At 36.0% G+C, this 24,332-nt stretch overlaps 1 protein-coding gene across 1 annotated transcript; it reads left to right on the top strand.

Annotated features, from left to right (window-relative positions):
* Window positions 1-15,025: 15,025 nt before the first annotated feature.
* cxcr3.1 (chemokine (C-X-C motif) receptor 3, tandem duplicate 1) lies at window positions 15,026-19,909 on the top strand. Its single transcript, XM_081388332.1, has 3 exons — window positions 15,026-15,197; window positions 16,779-17,156; window positions 18,049-19,909. The coding sequence occupies exons 2-3, from the start codon at window positions 16,782-16,784 to the stop codon at window positions 18,781-18,783; spliced, it is 1,110 nt and encodes a 369-aa protein (XP_081244458.1). The 5' UTR covers window positions 15,026-15,197; window positions 16,779-16,781; the 3' UTR covers window positions 18,784-19,909.
* Window positions 19,910-24,332: the final 4,423 nt, after the last annotated feature.

Raw genomic sequence — 24,332 nt, 5'->3', positions numbered from 1 at the left:
TGTATGAAATCTAGGGGTGGGAGAAAAAAATTATTCTTAGATGCATCGCGATGCGGACGTGGACGATTCTGAATCGATTCACAAATGTCAAAAAATCGATTCTCTAAAAAAATATTTTTCTAATAACGTAATATTGACGGAAGGCAAAAGGCGGAACTCTAAGCGGACGTGCGTGCAGTCTGTGGCGCGCACATAACAGAGAAGTTTCTTCTGCTCACCAAGGCTGCATTTATTTGATTAAAAATACAAACAAAAACAGTAATATTGTAAAATATTATTCCAATTTAAAACAGCTGCTTTCTATTTTAATATATTTTAAACTGTTATTTATTCCTGTGATCAAAGCTGAGTTTTCAGCATCATACTCCAGTCGTCACTGTCACATGATCCTTCAGAAATTATTCTAATATGATGATTGATACTCAAGAAACATTCATTATTATTTTAAATGTCGAAAACAGTTGTGTACAGTCTTTGATGAATAGAAAGTTCAAAAGAACAGCATTTATCTGAAATCTAAAGCTTTTGTAACGTTAAACACTACCGCTCAAAAGTTTTGGGTTAGTAATAATTAAAATTTAATTTTTTGGGGAAATAAATAAAATAAATCAGTACTTTTATTTATGAAGGATGAGTTAAACTGATCAACAGTTACAGTAAAGACATTTATAATGTGAAAAATATATATATTTGAAATATATGCTGTTCTTTTGAACTTTACATTCATCAAAGCATTTTGAAAAAAAAAATATGTACACAACTGTTTTCAACATTGAAAATAATAATGAATATTTATTGAGCATCAATCATCATATTAGTATGATTTCTGAAGGATCATGTGACACTGAAGACTGGAGTAATGATACTGAAAACTCAACTTTGATCACAGAAATGAATTACTATGTAAAATATTTAAAAATTGAAAACAGCTGTTTTAAATTGGAATAATACTTCACAATATTACTGTTTTTGTTTGTATTTTTAATCAATAAATGCAGCCTTGGTGAGCAGAAGAGACTTCTCCTAAAAACATTAAAAATCTTACTGACCCCAAACTTTTGAACAATAATATATATATATATATATATATATATATATATATATATATATATATATATATATACACACACATATATATGTATGTGTGTGTATGTATGTATGTATATATATATATATATATATATAAATATAGCTGCGAGCAGCGATGGAGGGCCAAAGCCGGCGGTACCGCCACCCCGGTGCCTTTAGGTAACTAAAGGCACCGGGGTTGCGGTGCCACCGGCTTGGGCCCGTAATCGCTGCTCGCAGCTATATTTTTTATTTATTCTCAGGTTAAGGTAAAGTAAGTCGTATTCGTTTAAATGTCCATACACACAACTTAGAAGAAAGACTTCTCCGTGGTTTAGTTCAGCTCAACTCTTTTATAAAGCAGAGACTTGTGGCAAGTTGGTTCTTTTTATATCAATTATTAGTAGTTTATTATTACTATAACAATTGTTTTACATATAATATCAAAAAAATCTAAATAAAGTTTAAAAGTTGTCAGTTCACAAGCTTCGTCAGCAGGTGTCAGGCTTGGACCATCAAACAAGGGAGAGGCCGTCTTCCTTCACAGCGTCTACCTCTCATATGTCACACTGTACTTTTTATAATTCATTTCATCACACCCCTTCATTACATATTCAATTACATATAGACAGTTTATCCAATCCCAGATCTGGATCAATTGTCAACTCCTTCAGTCTTTTCACAACTTCCATAAAAGACGCCTTCCTTTGCTTTGTTTTCCTTTTGCGAGCTCGAGCCCTCATCCGTCTTCTCCTCTTGGTCTAAAATACAACAACCAAGTAATACTTTTTCTTTCATTTTACTGAATATATGCTTTCTAATACATAATATGTTTTCTATCTAGCCTATTACTTCCTTTAATAAAAGCTTAAAACACAGGATACATTTCAGTCATTTCAGTATTATTTTACTTCAATAAACGATTTTTCCACTAATGGTTTACAGTGTCTTTCTTCTTTCTTAAATCAAATAAAACAATTTCAAACAAAACATGTCTCGGTGTCTTTTCTATAAACCAATAAAACAATTTTATAAAAACATGTTTCAGTGTTTTTTCTATAAACCAGATTCAAGAGTTTCTTATAAAAACTCTTTACAGTGCTTTTCTTCATAATCAGGTTTCTTATAAAAACCTTATAAATTTCCTTTATACAGTGTTCTTCTTATACAACACCTTTCTTACACAAAGTCACATTTATACTTAATACCCTATTATAAGCCTGTATGAGGCATTAGGCTACTCATAACAGAATAAATTGCATATCTCACACAACAATATATATATATATATATATATATATATATATACACCATTAAATACGAGTTATTTATTTGACCTATTATTGTTTTAACACTAAAGCTATAAATCAGGGTAACTCTTGCTTATCTCCACTAGATGGCAGCAGAGCCAATAAAACGGATTTTTTTTTTGCTGAGGTTTGGAGAGAAATGCTGGCACATCCTGAAACCAAACAGTTATAAAAGCTGCAACCTCACATATTATGCAGTATTTGTATCCATTGTTTTAGTTGTATTTGATTATATTTAGTTTAAATATTCAAAAATGTATCTACAAAAAAGTAGGTACCACGCAAGGTAGCCTGCTAACAACATTAGGATCTTAAAAGTCACTGATGAATCAGCAAATCATGGAAATAAGTGAGAATAATGAATACCAAATGTCAAAACAGAAATTAATTGAGAAGCTTTCTTTAAATGTACACTATGTAACTTTTGGCCCACTAGTGGGTAAAAAAAACTGCATGCATTATGCGGAAGAACATTGGGTCTCGTGTGCATATGAACGATTTTAAGAACATATCACGATTCAACAAAAATTTTGTAATGTAATCTACGAGGCTGAATCCAATTATTATTCGTTTGTTAGGCCTTATTCGTTTGTTACTTATTGACGCGTGGACCTCCCCTTTAAATGAAGCGGCGCTTCTTAAAGGGATAGTTCACTTTGAAATTAATTTTTGATATGTTTTAGCTTACCTCAAGGGCATCCAAGATGTAGGTGTCTTTGTTTCCGCAGTAGTTTCAATTTTGATATTTTTAGGTCAAACCGTTCTTGTCTGTCAGTCATATAATGCAGGTCGATGGTCACTGTATCAAAACACAAGCACAGAGTCCAAATTAAAACAATTCCCCATCGTCCAAATTAATCAATTCCCCATCGTAAGTACATATTGATGGCCTAAGACACGAAACGAGCGGTTTGTGTGAGAAAATTAACAGTATTTATATCGTTGTTATCTCTTGAAAACAGCACACGTCCAAATGATCTGATGGCGCGGGCGGGTATAGATATATACATAGATGTCGCCTTGGCTACTGCAGTTCATTGGAACGAAACCGTAGCCAAACGACATCTAGTGTATATATCTATACCCGCCCGCGAGCGGGTATAGATGTATACACTAGATGTCGCCTTTGCTACTGCAGTTCATTAAGAAACCGTAGCCAAGGCGACATCTATGTATATATCTATACCCGCCCGCGCCGTCAGATCATTTGGACGTGTGCTGTGTTACAAGAGGTAAAAACGATATAAATACTGTTCATTTTCTCACACAAACCGCTCGTTTCGTGTCTTAGGCGATCAATGTGTACTTACGATGGGGAATTGTTTAATTTGGACGATGGGGAATTGTTTTAATTTGGACTCTGTGCTTGTGTTTTGATACAGTGACCATCGACCTGCATTATATGACTGACAGACAAGAATGGTTTGACCTAAAAATATCCAAATTGAAACTACTGCGGAAAAAAAGACACCTCCATCTTGGATGCCCTTGAGGTAAGCTAAAACATACCAAAATTTATTTTCAAAGTGAACTATCCCTTTAAGCACCCTGTGTGTATGGCATTGCTGGCACCAAGCTCTGTTAGAAATGAATGAAGAAATTCTGCATTTCTCAGCCACATTTAAGGGTGCGTTAAATCCGACTAAAGGGATCAATAGAGCATTGATCTAGTGGAAAATGAAATATTGGCACAATTTACTGAACTGATATTTTTTAATTGACTGTTAATTTTAAATGGGACAATGCATCCATCCGTCCTATAGTTGTGCAGTTTCTCGGCCGCCACAGAGGGAGCTTTAAAGTGGACAGATGTGCATATATAGTAGCCTACTTAGTAGGCTACAGCTACTCTTTTACTTAAATCCAAATTTCAAACAGCTTTTACTGTGTAATATTTTTTTTTACGAGGCTTTGAACTTGACAAATTACACAATGCACAAAAAGCCGCCTATTGCATTTTCTGCACATTTCGTGGCACTGTTTCTTGGCAGCCTTAGAGGTTGGGTTAAGGTGGACGTTAGCCCATACTACTCTAATGAAATCCAATTTTTTTTTAGCAGTTTTTAGCTACTGTAGAATTATTTTTGTATTAAACTTTGAACTTGACAATGCACAATGATCGAGCCGCCTGTTGAATTTCTGTCCATTTCGCGGCGCAGTTTCTCGTCATCCTTAGAGGGTAGGCTACGTTAAAGTGGACATTAGCCTATCCCATTATAGCAGAGCCACTACTCTAACGAAATCCAAATTATAAGCAGGTTTTATTGTGGAATTAGTTTTTATGATGCTTTGAAATTGACATTACACAATGCACGCCTTTTGAATTTTCTGCCCATTTCGCGGCGCTGTTTCTCACCCGCCTCGGAGTGCGTTAAAAGTGACATGAGCCCATTATAGGACTATAGAGTGCTGCTCCTCTAATTAAATCCAAATTTTAAGCACTTTTTACTGTGGAATTACTTTTTTATGACGCTTTGAACTTTTACACATTACACAATGCACAGTGAGGCGCCAATTCTGCAAATTTCGCGGCGCTGTTTCTCGGTCGCCACGGAGGGTCTATTTCAGAATAAATGAAATTAATGCAATTAAATGCAAATAACACTGATATATCAATGAAAATTGACTGTAAAAATATAAAGGCACATATATATATATTTACAGTATTCTTTAATTATTGTATGTCACCAGCTCAATATGGACCATGTGGTTTTTCTCTTATTCACACTTTTTAAGGACCCCGTTTCTATTGTCTATTTTCAGAAAAGAATAATAAATTATTTTGAAAGGTAAATAACAAATAATAATAACACAAAATGACTGTAAAAAATATATAATTACATCATTATTTAATTATTGCTCATGACATCATTTGAATGGATTTATAAGTCAATTGAATAAAAAAAATAATTAAAACAATTATTACAAAAGAGATTAAGCCAGCTCCAGCTTGGATCCAGCCTCTTATGAAGACTTCAGATGACCCAACAGCTTTGAATAGATGGAACTTACCCCTGCAAGGACTCCACAACATCAAACATGGATTATACAAAATTATAATTTTATCATTGCTTTAACATGCACAATAATTTTGGTTAAATGCATATATGATATGTGTACTATCTTAAAATTTACTTTCGGATGTCATCTCATAAAATGCTATTGTGGTTTTGTGACATAGAAACTTGCATTTTCTGTAAAGCTGCTTTAAAATATGTATTGTGATAACATTATACAAATGAATATGAATTAAATTGAATTGACTTGAAAGAGCAATTGCATGTTTACTATGGATGGACCCAATCTGACAATACATTTAGAAGAGTTATCACATTGTTGACCCATTTGGGAGTGTTAAAATTTGGGGGCGTTTCACTGGTGCTTTATATCCTGTGTGCTTGACTATCATCATGGACAATGTCAGATATTTTTACTGTAGAATTTTGAAATTATGGACCCATGAAGTGGACAAACATGACAGTACAGTTAGGAGAACCATTGTTGTTGGCTCAGTTGGGGGTGCTATATCTCAGCTGCCTTTGAGAGTGCTTTAAAAGTTGCACTGGGGCCTTATACCAAATGTGCTTGACTGTCACCATGCACAGTTTATCACAGATTATCAGCGTTGTGCAATTTAAATTTCAATAAGTACGAATAAGTAACTGGATTATTCTACTAAATTTACGAAAAAATACAGGAACAACTGAAACCACACGTATGCAAAAAGCACTTAAGCTACTTTTGCCCTGTTCAAATACACACACTTACGGTCTTTGCACTTGACCACTTATCTAGTCTCCTACCTACTTACGTATTTCCTGTATTTGGCCCAAGTGTTCAAGTAGGTGTGAAGACTGCAAGTGCACATACAGAACTGATTACCTGATGGGACTCACTTATAGTATAATAATGCAAGTGTTTACAGAGCTTTTTTTTTATTTTCAATACTTTGCATTTTAAAATAAACTTGTTCAGTAGTCGCTATATAACTTAACAGTAGGCCTAACCACAATTTTAAAGCTGTGGTGATAAATTTGATAAAAAGCAGTTGCAAATGATATACAAAATAGCCTACACATTATCTTTGCACCAATAAAATGTGCAACACTTTATGTTTTACTACCAAATTATATATAGGCTAATATCTAATTAATTTAACTTAGGCCTACAGTGGAATATTTTCCTCGACATCTCGCAATTTCGGGGCCCGCGAGTTCCCTAACATAATGCATGATGAATAAGCTTAACCTCAAATACCGCTCTGAAGCGGTTTTCAAGATAATATGGGCTTCGTGGGCACGAGATCGTGTGTTGAGCGAACGACATCCGTTTCTCGTGGCCACGACTTAATGTTGAGGGAACGGCATCCGTTTCTCCTGGCTTGCTACCAATTTTGTAACATGTGGGAACCGAATCTTCACACGCGATACGGACTCTTCCTTTTACCTCGGTCATAATTTACTTTATTTGTTAATTTAAGTCTCTCATAATTTATTTTTGTTTATTGCCTTAAAAGGGACTTTATTTGTGACACGAGTATTTCATTTAAGCCAGCAAATTTCCAATGAAAAATCCCATTAACTTAAAAATGCGCTTCAGGTGTCTTTCACTCCCGTGTCTTAATGCCAGAGACCGCACTTTATATGAAATTCCTAATTCAATGTAAAATGTTATTTCATCAGTCATCTCCGACTGCTGTATATGATTACAGTATTGACCGGTGTGGTTCCCTCAACATAGATTGTGGCTACGAGAAATAGATGTCGTTCTCTCAAAATATGTAGTCGTGGCCATGAGAAAAATATATTGTTCCCTCAACATATGATCTCGATGCCATGACTAGGCTACAGGCCTATACATCGCATGGCCACACCATAATGATATTTGTACCTAAAAAAAAAAGGATCTCGTGGCCACGATTTATTATCACGTTCCCACAAATATCGTGGCATTGGTGGCAACAACATATTATCATGTTCCCACGAGATTATATGTTGTGGCCTTGACAAAACTAAGTGAACCGAACATGTCTCCTCTGTTTGGCGTTTTTTAAAAACAGGTGATTTCCCAGAAGTTCGAGATTTAGCTGCTCCATGTCAAACTTTCTCGATCGTTGTGACAATTAACCTGCCACTCCCACACTATACACTCCTCAAAGCCGCAGCAACTTTTCTCTATTTACGGATATGACGAGACACACACGGGTGCAAGATTATGAAGTGCCTTATAAGTAGCAAGATCTTGAATTCAACTCTATACTTTACTGGAAGCCAGTGCAATTGCTGAAGAACTGGAGAAATGCGCAATCTGCATGATATTATTAATTTGAGCTTCAAAGGATAGTGTGCTATCCATGATGACACCCAAACTTTTAACCTGTGAAGAAGGACAGATTGCAGTATTGTCAATGTACAAAGAAAGACAATTAGATTTAGACAAAACAGATCTAGTGCCAACAAGCAAAGCCTCAGTTTTGTTGCCATTTACCTTCAAGAAGTTATCTGAAAGCCAATCTTTAATTTCAGCTAAACAGCTGGACAAAGATGGTGGTGGAAAAGAACCAGTGGGTTTGGCAGACAGGTAAAGTTGGGTGTCATTCGCATAACAGTGGACATTAACACCATATTTCCTCAAAATATAACCAAAAGGGAGCATATAAATAATGAAAAGAAGCGGGCCCAAGACAGAACCCTGGGCAACACCAGTGGTGACTGTAGATGTTCTTGATCGAAAACCCTTTAATTGAATACGCTGACTGCGTCCAGATAGATATGACCTAAACCAAGACAGAGCAGTGCCAGTAATACCAATAGAAGCTAACCTGTCAAGAAGTATCTTATGTGAGAGACACAGTATCAAAGGCAGTGCTCAAGTCTAGAAGCACAAGTATGGTTAAAAGCCCAGAGTCAGCTGCCAACAGTAGATCATTGGCTATTCTGACAAGAGCAGTCTCAGTGGTGGGGACGAAAGCCAGATTGAAATTGTTCATACAAGTTATTATTGGAAAGATGTTCATGAATTTGAATTGTAATACACTTTTCCACTACCTTAGAGATAAATGGTAAATTTGAAATTGGACGAAAATTATCTAAATTAAATGGATCACCCCCTGGTTTCTTAAGTATGGGAGTAATAATAGCAGATCTGAGATATGGAGATACAGTACCAGAAACAAGTGAAGCATGAACAATTTTAGTAATCAATGGCGACAGGGCTGGTAAACAAACTTTCACTAAAGGAGTTGGTAGAGGGTCTAACTGACAAGTCGAAGATTTAGATTTACCTATCAGACCCACTATCTCTGAAGTAGTTGGTAGTGTAAAGTTAGAGAAAACAGAGTGGGGAGGTGTGTGAGTGATAGACTGACAGGAGTCATTGTGAAGCGTACCAGTAAGTAATTGCTGATGTACATTTTCAACCTTAGATGCAAAAAAAAAAATGCAAAAAGCGATTACATAAGTCAGTGGAATATATCAGATGGCAAAGAATCAGGGGGTTGCAGAATATTGTTTACCATCAAGAAAAGGGACCTGGAGTTCCCATTGCTAACTCCAATTATGTTGGACAGTGGACAGTGCTTGTTCAGCATACATTTCTTTATGAACAGTAAGGCCAGGCCTGACGTGCAACCGCCAACCTACGGCCTTTAGTTTTAAGTTCACGCAGTTCAGGTGTAAACCAAGGAGCTGAATGTACAAATGAAACAGTTTGAGTTTTTACAGGTGCGAATTCATCTAAAATCATGTTCAGTTCATCATTGTAGTATGTAACCAGTACATCAACAGTAGAGAAATCAGATTTACTGGAGAAGATGGCAAGTTCATCAGCAAGAGTAGGCACATCAATGTTCTTAATATTGCGAAATGTGATCGGACGACACGGGTTTACCTTAAAAACGGCAAGCTTGGCACAAAAGGACACCAGCAGGTGATCTGATATGGACAGATCATAAACAGTACAATTAGGTGTTATACCAGAACAACAAACAAGATCAAGAGAATGTCCCTATAGTGTGAGTGGGCAGTGTGTTAAATTGTTGAATACCAAAGCAATCCAAACATGATAAAAATTCACATGTAAATGCATTACTGACATTGTCTATATGCACGTTAAAATCACCCAGAATGATTACATTTGGAGACATGGAAGATAGATAAGTCAAAAGTTCAGATAGTTCAGTTAAAAAGGCATTATTGCTCTTGGGAGGACGGTAAAGTTGTGAGGATGGTATGAATTGCACCATTGATTTTTACAGCAATTGTTTCAAAAGAAGAATATGTAGACAAGTTAACTGAGATACTTTCAATTTCTCTTTATGAAGTATTGCTAGCCCCCCTCCCCGTCCCCTATCACGTGATTTACAAACATACCTAACTATATCCTGGGGGAACAGACTGGTTTAGATGAAAAATAATGTTCATTTTGAACAAAAAAAGTTACATAGTGTACCTTTAAATCAATTGCATATGGCTACACTTCTTTCAAGCAAAAAATCAATCCAAAAAAATATTTGACCATTTACTCACCATCATGTCATTCTAAACCATGACTTTCTTTCTTCTGAAGACCCAAAAAACATAAATTACTGTTTTAACAAAAGTAAATGGGAAATAATAAAAGATTTTTCATTTTTGGAAGAAATATTCCTTATAAAAAATTGAAACTAGTGAAAGACCACAGAATACTGGGTTATACTGTGCTTGGTCTTGCCTTATATGATTCTAAGTGAACTTTAGATTTTCTTCAGGGGAAAAGATCCATCAGCACTCATTTTCTCTTAACATGATACTAAGATGATACCAACTTTTGATGTTTACAAGTAGAGAATTGAGAAATGATGTCCTTTGGATCAAGGGTGCTCAATGGTGATCTGCCCTGCTGAATAGTTTTATTTATCTTTTTTTTTTGGTGAGTTTGACTCGAGTGGGAACTATGTAACTAAAGAAAATCATAGTTTATATTATGCAAAGTATTTGTAGGAAGTTCAAGAGTTAACACACATTTACCGTATGCACTGAAAAGGGGGCGAAAGGCTTAAGAAGAAAAGTGATATTTCCTGTCTGCTGGGTTTTCTTCTCGCACAGCACAGGAAACCACAGAGGTGTAGCGGGCATGGAGACTCAAACATGTCTATATATTTTTATTTTTTTTACAGTTGTCACTTTTGTCATAGTAACAGTCCTTTTAAGAGCCTTACAGAGCAAATATACACATCACTTGACAGAGGTTAAAATCACAGGTCAGGTGGAGAACAAGTTTGTTGTGCGGTCATACTCACTGCCACAGTTCCTTCATCCCACCACTCAAAATGGGTGAGAACGTGGTAATGTGGTGGTGGGCATAATCTTCTCATGTATATCGAGGAAGTGAGTTTTTTTTTTTAATTATCGATGTGGCAATGTTTTTGTTTGTTTCTATGATTGTATTTTAAGTTTGTCTGAAACTGTATTTCCCTACAGAAACATTCAGCTGTCATAAAAAAAAGGAAAGAATCATAAAATACTTAATAACCAAGCCCATTTCCTATAAGGAGGACGATAAACAGCAAATTTCCCTTAGCCTCAGCAATTCCCTCTCTTTCCACTTCTCTATTTTTTTTAAAAAAAGCCAGCCTTCGTGATTCATCAGGGGTCTTGCTGTTGCACCCAACCTCTTAAACCTTGCGGTACAGCTTTTGTCATGTGCCTAACTACTAAAAACAAACAAACAAACATTATTCTTTGAGCAGCAAAAAAACAGTGGCATTTCTGTAGGATATTACCATGACAATACTGTTATGCAAGAGTAACAATTACATGAGAGTCTTGTTATAAATGTAGTGCAGTGTCATGAAAGTTACTTATTGTCTTAGTATTCTCAGTTCCTTAAATGAAACAAGACCATGGCATCAACACCTGCTGCACTATTATTTTGTTTTACATCAGAACAACCCATATGGACATGATATTTTTATGGAAAACAAGAATTATATATATATATATATATATATATATATATATATATATATATATATATATATATATATATATATATATTACAAATTTCCATTTTTTATTTGATAAAAAGTCAAATATGTGAATGAGATTTAAAATTTAAAAGAGCTAAATATACCCTGAGTTGCACAAACAAGATAAGTTATTTTCTAGTTTTAGTTTCTATTCTCATTCTTAATCTAACAACCTCCAGAGAGATTAACTTTTCAGTGACTGTCACACATGCAAAGTACCGTACCGACTCACCAATGTCACAATCCAGAAATAGATGTTTATCATTAGCCTTCAGTTTACTGGCACATTATTTTTAACCACTAAGGTAACATCATAGCAACATGTTTGCAATTGTACATTACCTAATATGAAATGGTATTAATGTTTTAACCACTTATTTTATGTATAGGCAATACTACCACATGTATACTTAGTATTTTAACACAGAAACAAACATTTTATAGGGGTACATTTGATATCCATGATTTGTTGCTGCGCAATTTCAGCTGCAGAATTAGGTCAGACTTCCTCTGACTGCAGGTTTAATTACTCAAATGTTGCTTCTGCTAAAGAGGTTATTAGTGGTAGCAAACAACACCATGTGAATCCTGTTTTGAGAGGCAGTGCCTCCTCAAAAAATTGAATGAGAAAATAATCAACCGTACAAAAATAAAACAACGTAAATAGCCTATTACAAAATGTGATAATAAAAAGTGTATAAATCACTCTTTTTTTTATTGTCTTACAATTTTTCTAAAGTGACACTGTCCAAAAGTGACACCAGCAGTTAAAGTTACAGGGTGAGGCAGCATCTCTCTGGCCTCCTGTGAGTCCATTGAGTTTTAAAGCATCCTGTTGGTTTGGCGGGGGTAATGAAAGTCAATTCAAAATCACTTGAAATTACTAACACATTATTTAGTGAGCAATCAGCTTGGTAAAACACAACATTTCTGAGATCATCATGACACTTGCACCATTTACCGATCCCTAAAGTTGACTATAAAAGAACATCTGAACATCATGGCATTTTTTTTTTAAAATTGGAGTTTGACAATGAACACTGCAAAACGCAGCTATATCGCATAGTTCAAAAACAATGTGTGCAAGAAACAGATTCAGACATTCAGAACACAACTAACACAACACCCCACCCTTCCTCTACACACAGCTTTTTTTTTTACTGTACTTTAAAGATAATGTTGTAAAGTCCAAATATGCTTTACAGATATATTTATTGGAAAGGGTTTACAAAATGTCTTTTTATGATGGTTCAATTAACCATAGACAGTTATTGCACATGCACCTGTGGAACAGTCCTTAAGACATACAGTTGCAGGCGACAGACAATTAAGGTTACCGTTCCAATAACTTATAGGACATTAAAGAGAACTTTCTACTGACTCTGAAAAACACCAGGAGAAAGATGCCCAGACAGAGTCCCTGATCCTGCCATAGTCCCGCTGAAGGAAGGCAGAGGTGAACAGAACAATAAACTGCAATGTCCGTAATGTAAGTGCGCTACAGGGAGACAGGAAGGACAGCTGATCGTCCTCGCAGTTCTAAACCACGTGTAACCATATTTGTGCCTTGGTGAAAGGTTGGAGTAACATCTCACAGCAAGAACTGGCAAACCTGTTACAATGCTCTGTAACACTTATATGGCTGGTGGACACATCTTTATAATGACTGCTACTTTTGATATTGACACCTTTGTTCAGGGACTCTATTTTATTTCTGTTTGTGTAATTTGTTCAGTTTATGTCTTAGTTGTTGAATTATTCATATAAATATTTACACATGTTAAATTTGCCGGAACAAAAGCAGTTGAAAGTAGCCTGGAAATCCAGACCTAAATCTAAAAGATTAATGGTCTGGCATCGACTAATGAAAATTGGCCAGCTCGAGGGGCGACATCAAACATGCATTTGAAAATCTCACTGCACACAATTGGATAACACTACGACCAATCACAACAAGCCCCATACGCTTAGCTATCAGCGGAGCTAACTGGTAGATTAGACTCTTGCCGTATCCGGTCGGCAAAACAGCAAAAACGCCCTTCTTGCAAAGGAACGATTCGAGCGGCATCTTCTGTTCCTCTTTTAGATAAAAAGCCAAGTCTGACTCGTTCATTTAGCGGCCAAAGCCGTTTCAAACAATTGGTGTTCATTCATAGCCATCTTGCAATGTTTACTAATGACTTCGACGTCACAGCACTGTCGTCGTCTGTTTGGCTCACCTCTGGCCCGCCTATATCAGATAACCCGATGTGATTGGTGCAGCTCGGATACAAGGGCATATTTAATGAGCATAATTACTCGACGCCAGAGTAAACTCGCTGAACAAATGCAACTTGTGATCTCGCGAGAACTCTGGATTTCCAGGGTAAGTTGAAAGTGAAAGGGCATTTTTGTGTGAATTTTGTGTGAATGACATCGCTAACATCCTAAAATAGCATAGGAGACACCGTGTATGTTTAAATAGTATTTTAAAATGGCTTTGAATGCAGCTTAGCCAATCATAATTAAAGACCTCAATTTGAACCTTTTTTATGGATGACAGAATTTCTATTCTTTAAACAATTTAAAAGTGATGGAAGTCCTATGAAACAATTTGACTAGGGCAATAGAGTAAGGTTTAAAATTGGTTTCAAAAGAGACATTTCCTTATAAGAGTGTGTTGTGTTGCCCTGAATAGACCAGTGAGAAGTTTTTGGTTGGTGTGGGTTGGTGTTTTAAGGTCTGAGGCTGTAAGCAAGTAAAACAAAAATTGACAGGTGGTACCTCATAACCCAATGTGCAACTTCAACAGTGTTTGACATATAGGTCTACTGTCTGTCTAAGAATTGAATATTTTGTCAAGATTACCAGTCTTTGTTTTTAGCTATCACTCTCTGTTCATCGTTTCCCGGTTCCCTTTTCTTCTGCTTAAAAGAACTCTGCCAGATTTCTCTTCTCTATTCTCCTTCAAACATTTTCATTTGTAGCTTTCACTTGGCCTTTAATAGTGACAAGTACAACCTGACACAATAAAAAAATCTCTGCGCATAAGGTAGAAAACCAAAACCAGACAACAAAAGTACAAACTAATATACGTGAGCAGCGATGTGTGCAAGTGAGAATGGCAAGAAATGAAGAACAGGACGTGGTGTAAAGGTGTGAAAAAAACATCCCGTTGCATGTGCATCTGTGACATAAGGATGAAACAAGTCGATGGAACATCTACTTTGCAACAAGTTTGCTTACTTTTATAAAATCAGCTTCATACTGATGGAAAACAAACATGAAAAAATATCTGTAATATGAAAACAGATAACTGTTAACATCAGATAACTAATTACAAAGTTGGCTTGATTTTATTGTTTTCTGACTGAAAAGTTGAAAAAACTTATAATTTGCAAATACACAAGGCTGAAATATTATCAGTTAGCATACAGAACAATAATTACAATTTCTCTGTAGTTGTCAACTTTTTCTTTGCTAGCAAGATCATCTTTAAGAATGATAAACAATAACTAATGAACAGTCTGTTTGCCAGCTTGTAACATGCATCCTATTTCTGCATTTCCCTGAGCAAAACATTTCATTGAGAAAGCAAAATGAAAATTTAAAATAGAATTGTGAATGAGTGACAACTGATCGTTATCATATTTCCTCTTTTGAACCCTGACGGTGCTCCCTGCCACTGTCTCCTCCTCCTCTCTCTCTCTCTCTCTCTCTCTCTCTCTACACATGCATCTGCATGTCGTGACCTTTAGGTCTAATAATGAGTAACACTCAATACCAATCATTTCAGCACCTCTCAACTACTGTGAGATCATTCACTTACACAGGTACGTTTTCTTCCTTCCAAATAACCATAGATCAATGATGCTCACATTGTTGCTGAAATTAATGTTTAATTGTTGTATTAATTTTACATTTTAAGATTATCAGTGATAATCTCATTTTATTTCAATATTATTGGATTTATTTCTTGCCATCATATTTAGAGCATTTTGCTTCCCTTGTTTTGATATCCAATTCAAAAGAGTTTCAAAGGAGCTTCACTTCCAATTACGATGAAATATTTTAAGACTTAGATTTTTAAAAGTTAAATGTGCATTTTCAGCACAAACAGATTGACATTATTGCGACTGCAGGATGATAAATTAGGGGAAAAACCAGGGGGGTGACAAATATCACCTACAGAGGTTTCAATTACAGACATTCAGATCATTATTGTAAATAACATGGTTTCGCATAAAGAGATCAGGAGACTATACACTCTTAAAAATAAAGGTTCTAAAAGTTTTTTTTTTTTTTTTGCAAACATTTTGGGGTCCCCAAAAACCATTCACTGAACAGTTCTTTAGAGCCCTTTTTTTTTCTTAGTGTGAAGAACATTTTAGAGAACCTTTTGGAGAAGGCAAAGGTTGTTAAAGGTGGATAAAGAACCTTTATTTTTAAGAGTGTATATCCAAACTACCCACAGTCTCATTTTCAAAGAAATGGTGTTTTACCAGGAATGCCCGCTCAGGGAGGTGTTAGACCGGTTCGTCAGCAACAAACTTGAAGATCATAGTTGGTTCAGCTTAGTCTCGTCAATGATGAGAATCTGAATTGCATTATGACTGATAGACATCAGTGATGAATGTGCTTTGTGGCCACAGTGTGGTTTTTCATTTTCTCTTATCTGTTCAATCGATCGATTCACAGAATATGAAAACACTTGATTTGAAAAACAGCAGTGTGTATCAAAGCCGCTGTAAATTCACTTATAAAATCCTGGATTTGTCAATGCGGGAATTAAAATTAATAGGCTATATGAAAAGGCTATGAATTAATCCTATGCATCAATTCGGTTACATCTTATTTCAAACCTATAGAAACATTCCTTCAGAGGATTACAAAAGAAGATATTTTTATGAATGTTTAAATGGGGTCAATGGGGTCCAAAAATTATTTGACCCTACTTTCATTTTATGGACAAAACAAACAAATGAACAAAAACAGAATATCTTATTTTGTGTCCCAAATAAGCAAAAAAGTAATAAAGGGTTGGAGTGACATGAGGGTGAGTAAACGGTGACAGAATTATTATATTGGGCGAAGGATTCCTTTAATTTTGAGCTTGAAGGCTTTATGCCCCCTTCTGGCCAAAGTACATTACTTCAGAAAAAGTTACTTCTTCAGACGTAAACTATGAACTGGAATAAATGTAAGGATAAATTGAAATTTTACCTTCAGACTTTAAACCGCACATTCAGACAAAATGCTGCCAAACACACAAAATAGCACATTCTAGTTTAACGTCTCACACTTGAAACATTCATTAAATTATTATATTTCTAAATTAATAAAATAATAAATACTCTTATTGAAAGTAAATGATAGAAAAAGATACTAATTCTGATGTATGTTTCTTTTTTCAGAAGATGACTTTTGATGAAAAGATCACCATGAGCATGGAAGAGCTTGGTTTCTCTGGTGATTACGGCAACTACTCTACGTATGACGGGGACTGCTGTGGAGGACTTGTCTGTGATCAGGACTCTAGCATGCACTTTGATTCCATTTTTATTCCGGTCCTTTACTCTCTGATACTGGTAGTGGGGCTGGTGGGAAATGGGTTGGTTATGTTGGTACTGTGGAAGAAAAGGCAGAGCTTGAATGTTACAGACATCTTCATCCTTCACCTGAGTTTAGCAGACACTCTGCTGCTGGTGACGCTGCCCTTCTGGGCTGTAGAGGCAGTGAAGGGCTGGATCTTCGGCACAGCGCTCTGCAAACTGAACGGAGCTCTGTTCAAGGTGGGCAAAATCTTTGTTGTTTATGTTGTGTTTTTAAATGTTTATTTTATTAAATGATAGGGTACACTGCTTCTCCATTTTATTGTTTTATGCATACATTTCTGTGATGGAACTGTAGGAATGACAATACATTCTATAATAGACATTCACACTATAACCGAAAAATTCTAACATCTAAATTAACTCCTTTTTTTACCAAGTCATTGTTGAATCAACATAAATGCATTCATTTATACTAATAAAATCTAAAAGGTTGGAGATACATTCTTGCATTTACATTTAATCATAATTTACAAAGGAGAACAATAGAAGCAATCAAACCAACAATAGGGCAACAATATCTAAGTGCTGTGTAAGTCCCAGTTAGCACAGTACACATAGCAAGTTTTTTTTTAAATATAAATAGAATAGTTAGTGTTAGTATTAATGGTAGTATTAATGAACAAAATACTCTTTTGACACTTTTGACCTTTTGTGCAATTGATTTTATTTTTTATTTATAGATTCTTTTTTCAAATTGATTATTATTATTTGAGCTGTATAGCTGTTTAAATCATTTTCACGGTAACAGTTGTAAAATTGTATATAACTTTACACAGAAAAGGTTAATAAGGGATATTTTCACATTAAAATCCTGTTAATATATTGTTTATATCTTGTGGCTATACTATTGAAAAAGTGAGCATTTTGGCAGATTTTACGGATCTGCCCCATTCACTTCCATTGTTCCTCAATGTAACCCTGATTTTTGCTTTTTTTTAAGAAGTGGAAAATAATTTTTGAGTTAAATAACAAATGCTGTTGATTGAGCCTAACTTGTACAGAACCAGGAATATTACTTTAAGACTCAACTTCAGGTTTGCAGTCTCTTATTGTCATGTTTCTCCATCAGATCAATTTCTACTGTGGGATTTTCATGCTTTCCTGCATCAGCCTTGACCGCTTCCTGTCCATCGTCTATGCAGTGCAGATGTATTCTCGTAAAAAGCCCATGGTGACTCACTGTTGCTGCCTGATGGTCTGGCTCTTCTGCATTCTTCTCTCCATTCCTGACTGGATATTCCTTGTGGACTTCGAGGACAGTAGACGACAGGATAAAATAGAATGTGTTCCGTTTTACCCCTCTGATAATTGGCGTCTGTACTCTCGTCTGCTCTACCATATTTTGGGTTTTGCTATTCCAGCAATAATGATGTTGTTCTGTTACTCTTGCATCCTCCTGCGGCTGCGACGTGGCTCTCAGGGCATGCAGAAGAAGAGGGCCATCCGTGTCATCATAGCCCTCGTACTGGCCTTCTTCATCAGCTGGACACCCTTCAACATAACCCTCATCGTTGACACCATGAAAAACAACCAAACCATCAGTAACCAAACATCCTGTGACAGCACCACAGCATTGGATGTAGCTCTTACAGCAACTTCCTCATTGGGCTACTTCCACTGCTGTGTCAACCCAGTGCTTTATGCTTTTGTGGGGGTGAAATTTCGCCAGCACTTGCTGGACATGCTAAGACCGCTGGGCTTCACGCTGAAGGGCCCAGCAGGCCTGGTGTCGCGGAAAAGCTCTGTATGGTCAGAGTCAGTGGACACATCACACACGTCTGCAAGACCAAACATATATGTGTAGAGTCAGTAACCATCCCCTCTTTTTCTGCAACCTTTAACATCTGTACCAGTATTATGTCAGAATAGTTTGGCTTTAAGTACACAAGTGTTTCTGTTCACACCAAGAAGGGTAACTATTAATTGTTCTAATTCTATGAGAATAGTGAAGTCCACACCACAACTATAACGATAAAGACATAGAAGAACTATATCACTGGAATCACTTACTTTCAGAGTTTCCCAGCTGATGAATGATAAAACCATTAACAGACAATCAGAATCCACCCAACTTTAAAGATGAAGTATGTAAGATACATTCTTAATCCAGTTTATTGTTCATTGACTAGTGACTACTATTGTTATGCTATGGGTTTATCTCCCCTAAAAGGGTAAAAATTTAGCCTCACAGGCACCATTAAAACGTTGAGAGTAGTCCACTCAAATCTGTCAATCTCTTTCCAGCTCAACGTATAGCATGAGTTTGTGGTGTGGCTAGCTACTGAGGCAGGAAAAGACATTCAGCTTCAGAAGTGCAAGCCTTTTATGTTTTTTATTGATTTTTTATTTTAGATAAGACAGTAGTAGGACAGGCAGGAGGAGGTAATTGTCGAGACTTAAACCTATAGATAAATCTTTATTTCTCTTCTCACATGTGGCAGCTACTTTAGGTTATGGTTTGCATTTCTCAAGCATACTTGATTTTTTGAATTTTACTGTTATGCATTTTGAAATTCCGGAGTTATTGTACAGTGTCTACAATTGTCGGATTCTTCGGATTGTCTTATGTTTTCATTTTTTATTATGTTTTTAAATATATTGATTTGCTGTAAATATTTAAAACATCTTGAAGCCCTACTTGTCGTAAGAAGCAGAACTGCAAATGTGTATTTTTTGTACTGTTGTCTTATATTTTGAATATTAAAGTTTAACTTCTTTTGCTGAACCTTTGTTTTTTCAGTTGTGTTAGCATAAAACTTCAAGCTACAATGTAAGATGTCTGTCTCATTAATGCTGTAAAACTGCAATACAATAAAATAGAAGAAAATGACATGCACAGAATATGACTTAATGCTATGCTTTTTCAACTTCAGTTTGTGTGTAGTGTTGCTGTTTGAGCATTAAAAAGATCTGAAAGGTTACAAAACTCCACTTCAAAGGGAGACATTTTATTTAACAGAATCCACTTTTGAAGAACTAAGCTACAACAAATGGCTCGTTTCCGGATCTTATTAAGTAATAATATAATAATAATAATAAAAAATAATATAAACATGTCTGTATTAAAGTAAAAATGATTGATAAACACGTCTTTGGAATGAAATGAAATAACAAGTAGCCTACTTTGGGTGTCTTGTTCATCATATTTATTTTCATATAAAAGCAACAGAACTTAAATTACATTCAGTTTAGCAACACCGTAAAGCAGGGCCGGTCTGGGACACAATTTCAGGCCAGTAAAACCCCACACCCATCCAGGCCATCTCATGGACCCAAATAAAATTTAGAAACACGGACAACAATATTTTTTCCAAAATTACATTTATTGGTCTAAATCCTTAGGCTGTGGCCGTGTAAAATAATTAAAGGCTTTCTCTTGAACAGCATCCTCACTTCCCTTTTCCTTCTCTTCATTTACCCTAATATCTCTATGTCTCTCACTTCCACCAGTATCATCAGCCTCATACACTAATTAAAGTGTAGTACTAGTGTTTTATATATTATATATATATATATATATATATATATATATATATATATATATATATATATATATATATATATATATATATATATATATATATATACATATACAGTATATATGCATGTATGAAGTGTGCATATTTTTCTTGTACCTGTCTCTTCTTCACGTCACTTGTTCTGGCCTCAAGTTACAAACAGAACTGTCTCCACCTTGGTGCAAAACAATCACTAAAAAAAAAATGATTTTAGTAAAAAATCTAAGTATTATATTTATGACAAAATGTTGTTGTTTTCATCTTAAAATTACTTAAATATCCAACATTTAGCAACACTATATTTCATACAACATGTTAAAAAAATAATAATCTTATTTTTGCTTCTCCATGTCATCTCACTCCCTGGCTGAATGTGTGATCATTGCACCACAGCTAGTGCTAGGTTGACTGTCTCCACCTTCATTTGATTAAAAAAAAAAAAAAAAGTTTTAAACCTCACAAATGGCCAGACATAATTTTCTAAATTGTCTAATAAAATGTTATTGCATTCTTTTTTTGTTGATGTCTGCACTATCACTCCTGTCTCCCTGCTCCCAGCACCACATAAATGTTAAAGGGGTCATATAATGGTACATGCACTTTTACAAGTTGATTGTACTGAAATGTGTGTTGGCAGTGCCTGTACACAACCATCATAAAATGATAAAAATCCATCCAGTGTTTTTTTTTTAATCTCCTTATATGTTTGACTCTCTCTGAAATCAAGCCGTTCGACCGTGTGACGTCACACGGTCGGACGCCCCTCCCACGATTGTGATTGACAGCTGCAGCGTTTCAACACAGACCCGCCCTCGCTCATGAGCGAGCTGTCAATCATAGTCCGCGCGTCATTGTTGATACCCTCACTGGAGCGCTGTGTATGAGCATAATGGCGTCTGCGATTGTTCTTTGGTGTAATAAGGAACACAGCAGTCATTTGGATGTTCCTAAATCCGAGCCGTTGAAGACGCAGTGGCTGAGTTTTGTTTTTGAAGGGATATGCCCAAAGGATCACGGGGATTCCCCACGATCGTCTGCTTTCCTGTTTGCGTGAATCATTTCACACCAGACAGCTTTACAAACGAGAAAAAACGGATCGGTACCAACGTGTTCCTGCTGAACCTCCAGAAGTGAGTGTGATGTTTTATTAACCTTTATATTAATATTTATATTAATCTTTGCAAATTTGCAAACCTTGCTGCACGCTTCATGATGAATGCATCTAAGGTTTACACTCAGGGTACATTACGACATGTTTTCTATGTATGACGTTCTCAATATAATTCATAATCCCACGTTTATAATGAATAACACGTGGTTATTGTGTTAGAAACGGTGTACGCACAGAACAGAGGGGCGGGGTGAGCAAAGCTCATTATCATTTAAAGACACATGCACTCAAACGGCGTGCTGAAAACAGAGCTGTTTTTGAGCAGGTGAAATTAGTGTTTTCTTACAATACTAATGAGAATTTTTAATTAAAGTATATTACAAACTTTTAATTTAGACCCTAAAGAATCATATTAGCTTGTACACAAATGGCATTATATGACCCCTTTAATATTTGTCTGCTAAATTACTAATGTAACTTTACACTAAATAATATTAATCTCCTTAAGCATACAGTAGGCTATTTTGAATGACTATACAGTAGTAATAGGGGCGCTACCGCTTACATTTGCTAGCATTTCAATACTAAGTTAACGAAGAAAAAAGTACAGTATTTACAGATGAAACTGACCTGTAGGCTCCTTGAAGCCCTGAACAGGTCATTCATTTTGCAACATTTTGCTGCTTGTTCTTGGAGTGCTTTCTTTTTCGTTGTCCTTTCCCTCTCAGCTCCACCCGGCTGTTTTCTCTCCATCATCGGGTGCTGCTCACATTTTCTGTTTAACCGTTTGGCTGAGGCTTAAAGTGGAATCGTAGCCTTGACAGTCAAGATTCATGATTTTATTTTATAATAATAATTTTATTGAATGACGAATTCGAAAATGATCACTGGACATTGGTTAAGGTAGTAGTATAAAAAAATGATTATAATAATAATAATAAAAAAAACGCTGGCTGGCAGCAGGCCAAATTAGTCGGCAGGCCACCGGGAATTCTCCCGGTGCTCCCGATGGCCAGTCCGGGCCTGAATCATGTTAGAATGTGGTATATCATGGTAAATCATGCTAGAACATGGTAAATCAAGGTAAACTAAGATAAAATCATGGTAAATTATTCCAGAACAGGGTAAATCATGGTAAACCGTGGTAAATCATGATAAACTATGGTAAATCATGCTAGAATGGTATATCATGGTAAATCATGATAAACTATGGTAAAACATGCTAGAATGTGGTATATCATGGTAAATCATGATAGAACATGGTCTTTTCCAACTATGATGTCAGTGGTTACATGCTTGCTAAATAGCAATTGATGTCTTTTGATGCTTTTGTGCTTAAAGGCCTTAACTGCTTGAACCCTGATAAATGCTGCTTGCAGCTTTAATTTTGTTTCTTTATTATTGTATCTAATGTGTGAAGCTTTAACCTGTAGGCTCCTCACTGTGCATAATGTTATTTTGGTCATGAAAAATGAATATTAATAAAAGAAATCAAGCCACAATGTCTTTTTCTTTTTTTTATTCAAAAATATTAATTTCTCTGCTGTGGAAGGATTAGCCTACTTCTTTTTTTACAGATAATTTCTCCAGCCTTTGAAAAAATCCTCTCACAAGGGACACTTGTTGCTGGCATGCAAAGATATTTTTTTTAGCAAGGACATTGCGTACCTTGCTTAGATGGCACAGCAGTGTAAGTAGCAGGCCTACAGGGGGAATGATACCATCCTCTGCACCCTGCAAAATGGCAGGATGAATGCTCCTCAAATGGCGCATCATGGATAATGTATTGTTGCAGTAGGCTAGCTGCCGATCACAATACATACATCTCACTTTATTTGGGGTTTCCAAATGGAAATGCTCCCACACCACAGATGTACGGCATCTCTTCTGTGGAGCCTCCATTTTTATTTATCTATCTCTTAATCTATCTATTAATCTATCTGTCTACCGTATATATATTTCTATATATGCATCTATTAATGTGTCACTATATGTATACTCTGTCTGTCTCTAGCCTATCAGTCAATGTGTAAATTTAAATGTAAGCCTAAATATAACTAAACAAATCGCACTGTAAATTTCACTATATCACCAAAAATCCGCTATCTCAAAATCAAACTCCTCTCACAAAAACCCACGAGGTCAAGATGCATTGACTTCACTTTTATACAGATGTGCGATTGTGTGGTCTGTTCCCGACCCTGTCAATCAAACGGTGATTCGGCGGACCATGCCACATGTCGAAACACTTGTGAAATACTCAGAAGCTTCATTTAGCCATAGTCACGTGACATGAGTGTTTCGAATCACGCTTTCGGATCAGTGTTTCGAAACATCTGTGCTTCGGGATCTTGAAAAGCTTCGGAACGTCAGTTTCCAGGGGGGTAATCCAGCACCCGGAAAGTGTACCATCCCCAGGGGCCGCCATTGGCTAACAAGCCATCACCTGCTGTTTGCAACTCCCATTCATTTTGACGCCACTTTGACAGCGGATAACTTTACATCTGGGGCGTTTAAAGACTCTATTTGTCCATTGTTTATTTTCTAAAGAAACACAACAATGTATAAAAGGCTCCATTACCTTGTATCTTACGTTATGGCCCCGTAGAAGTAGTTTTTGTAAAAATAGGCTAACGATAGCGTCATAACCACGTGACTCTCTGGAAATTACCGTATAGACAGGAGGAGAAGCTCGCAGTCAATCGGGGGGACGTGGAGGCATAA

Source organism: Scardinius erythrophthalmus, assembly GCF_964197995.2.
Source record: "Scardinius erythrophthalmus genome assembly, chromosome: 16".
NCBI classification, from domain to species: domain Eukaryota; kingdom Metazoa; phylum Chordata; class Actinopteri; order Cypriniformes; family Leuciscidae; genus Scardinius; species Scardinius erythrophthalmus.
This window is presented reverse-complemented; position numbering and strand designations above follow the sequence as displayed.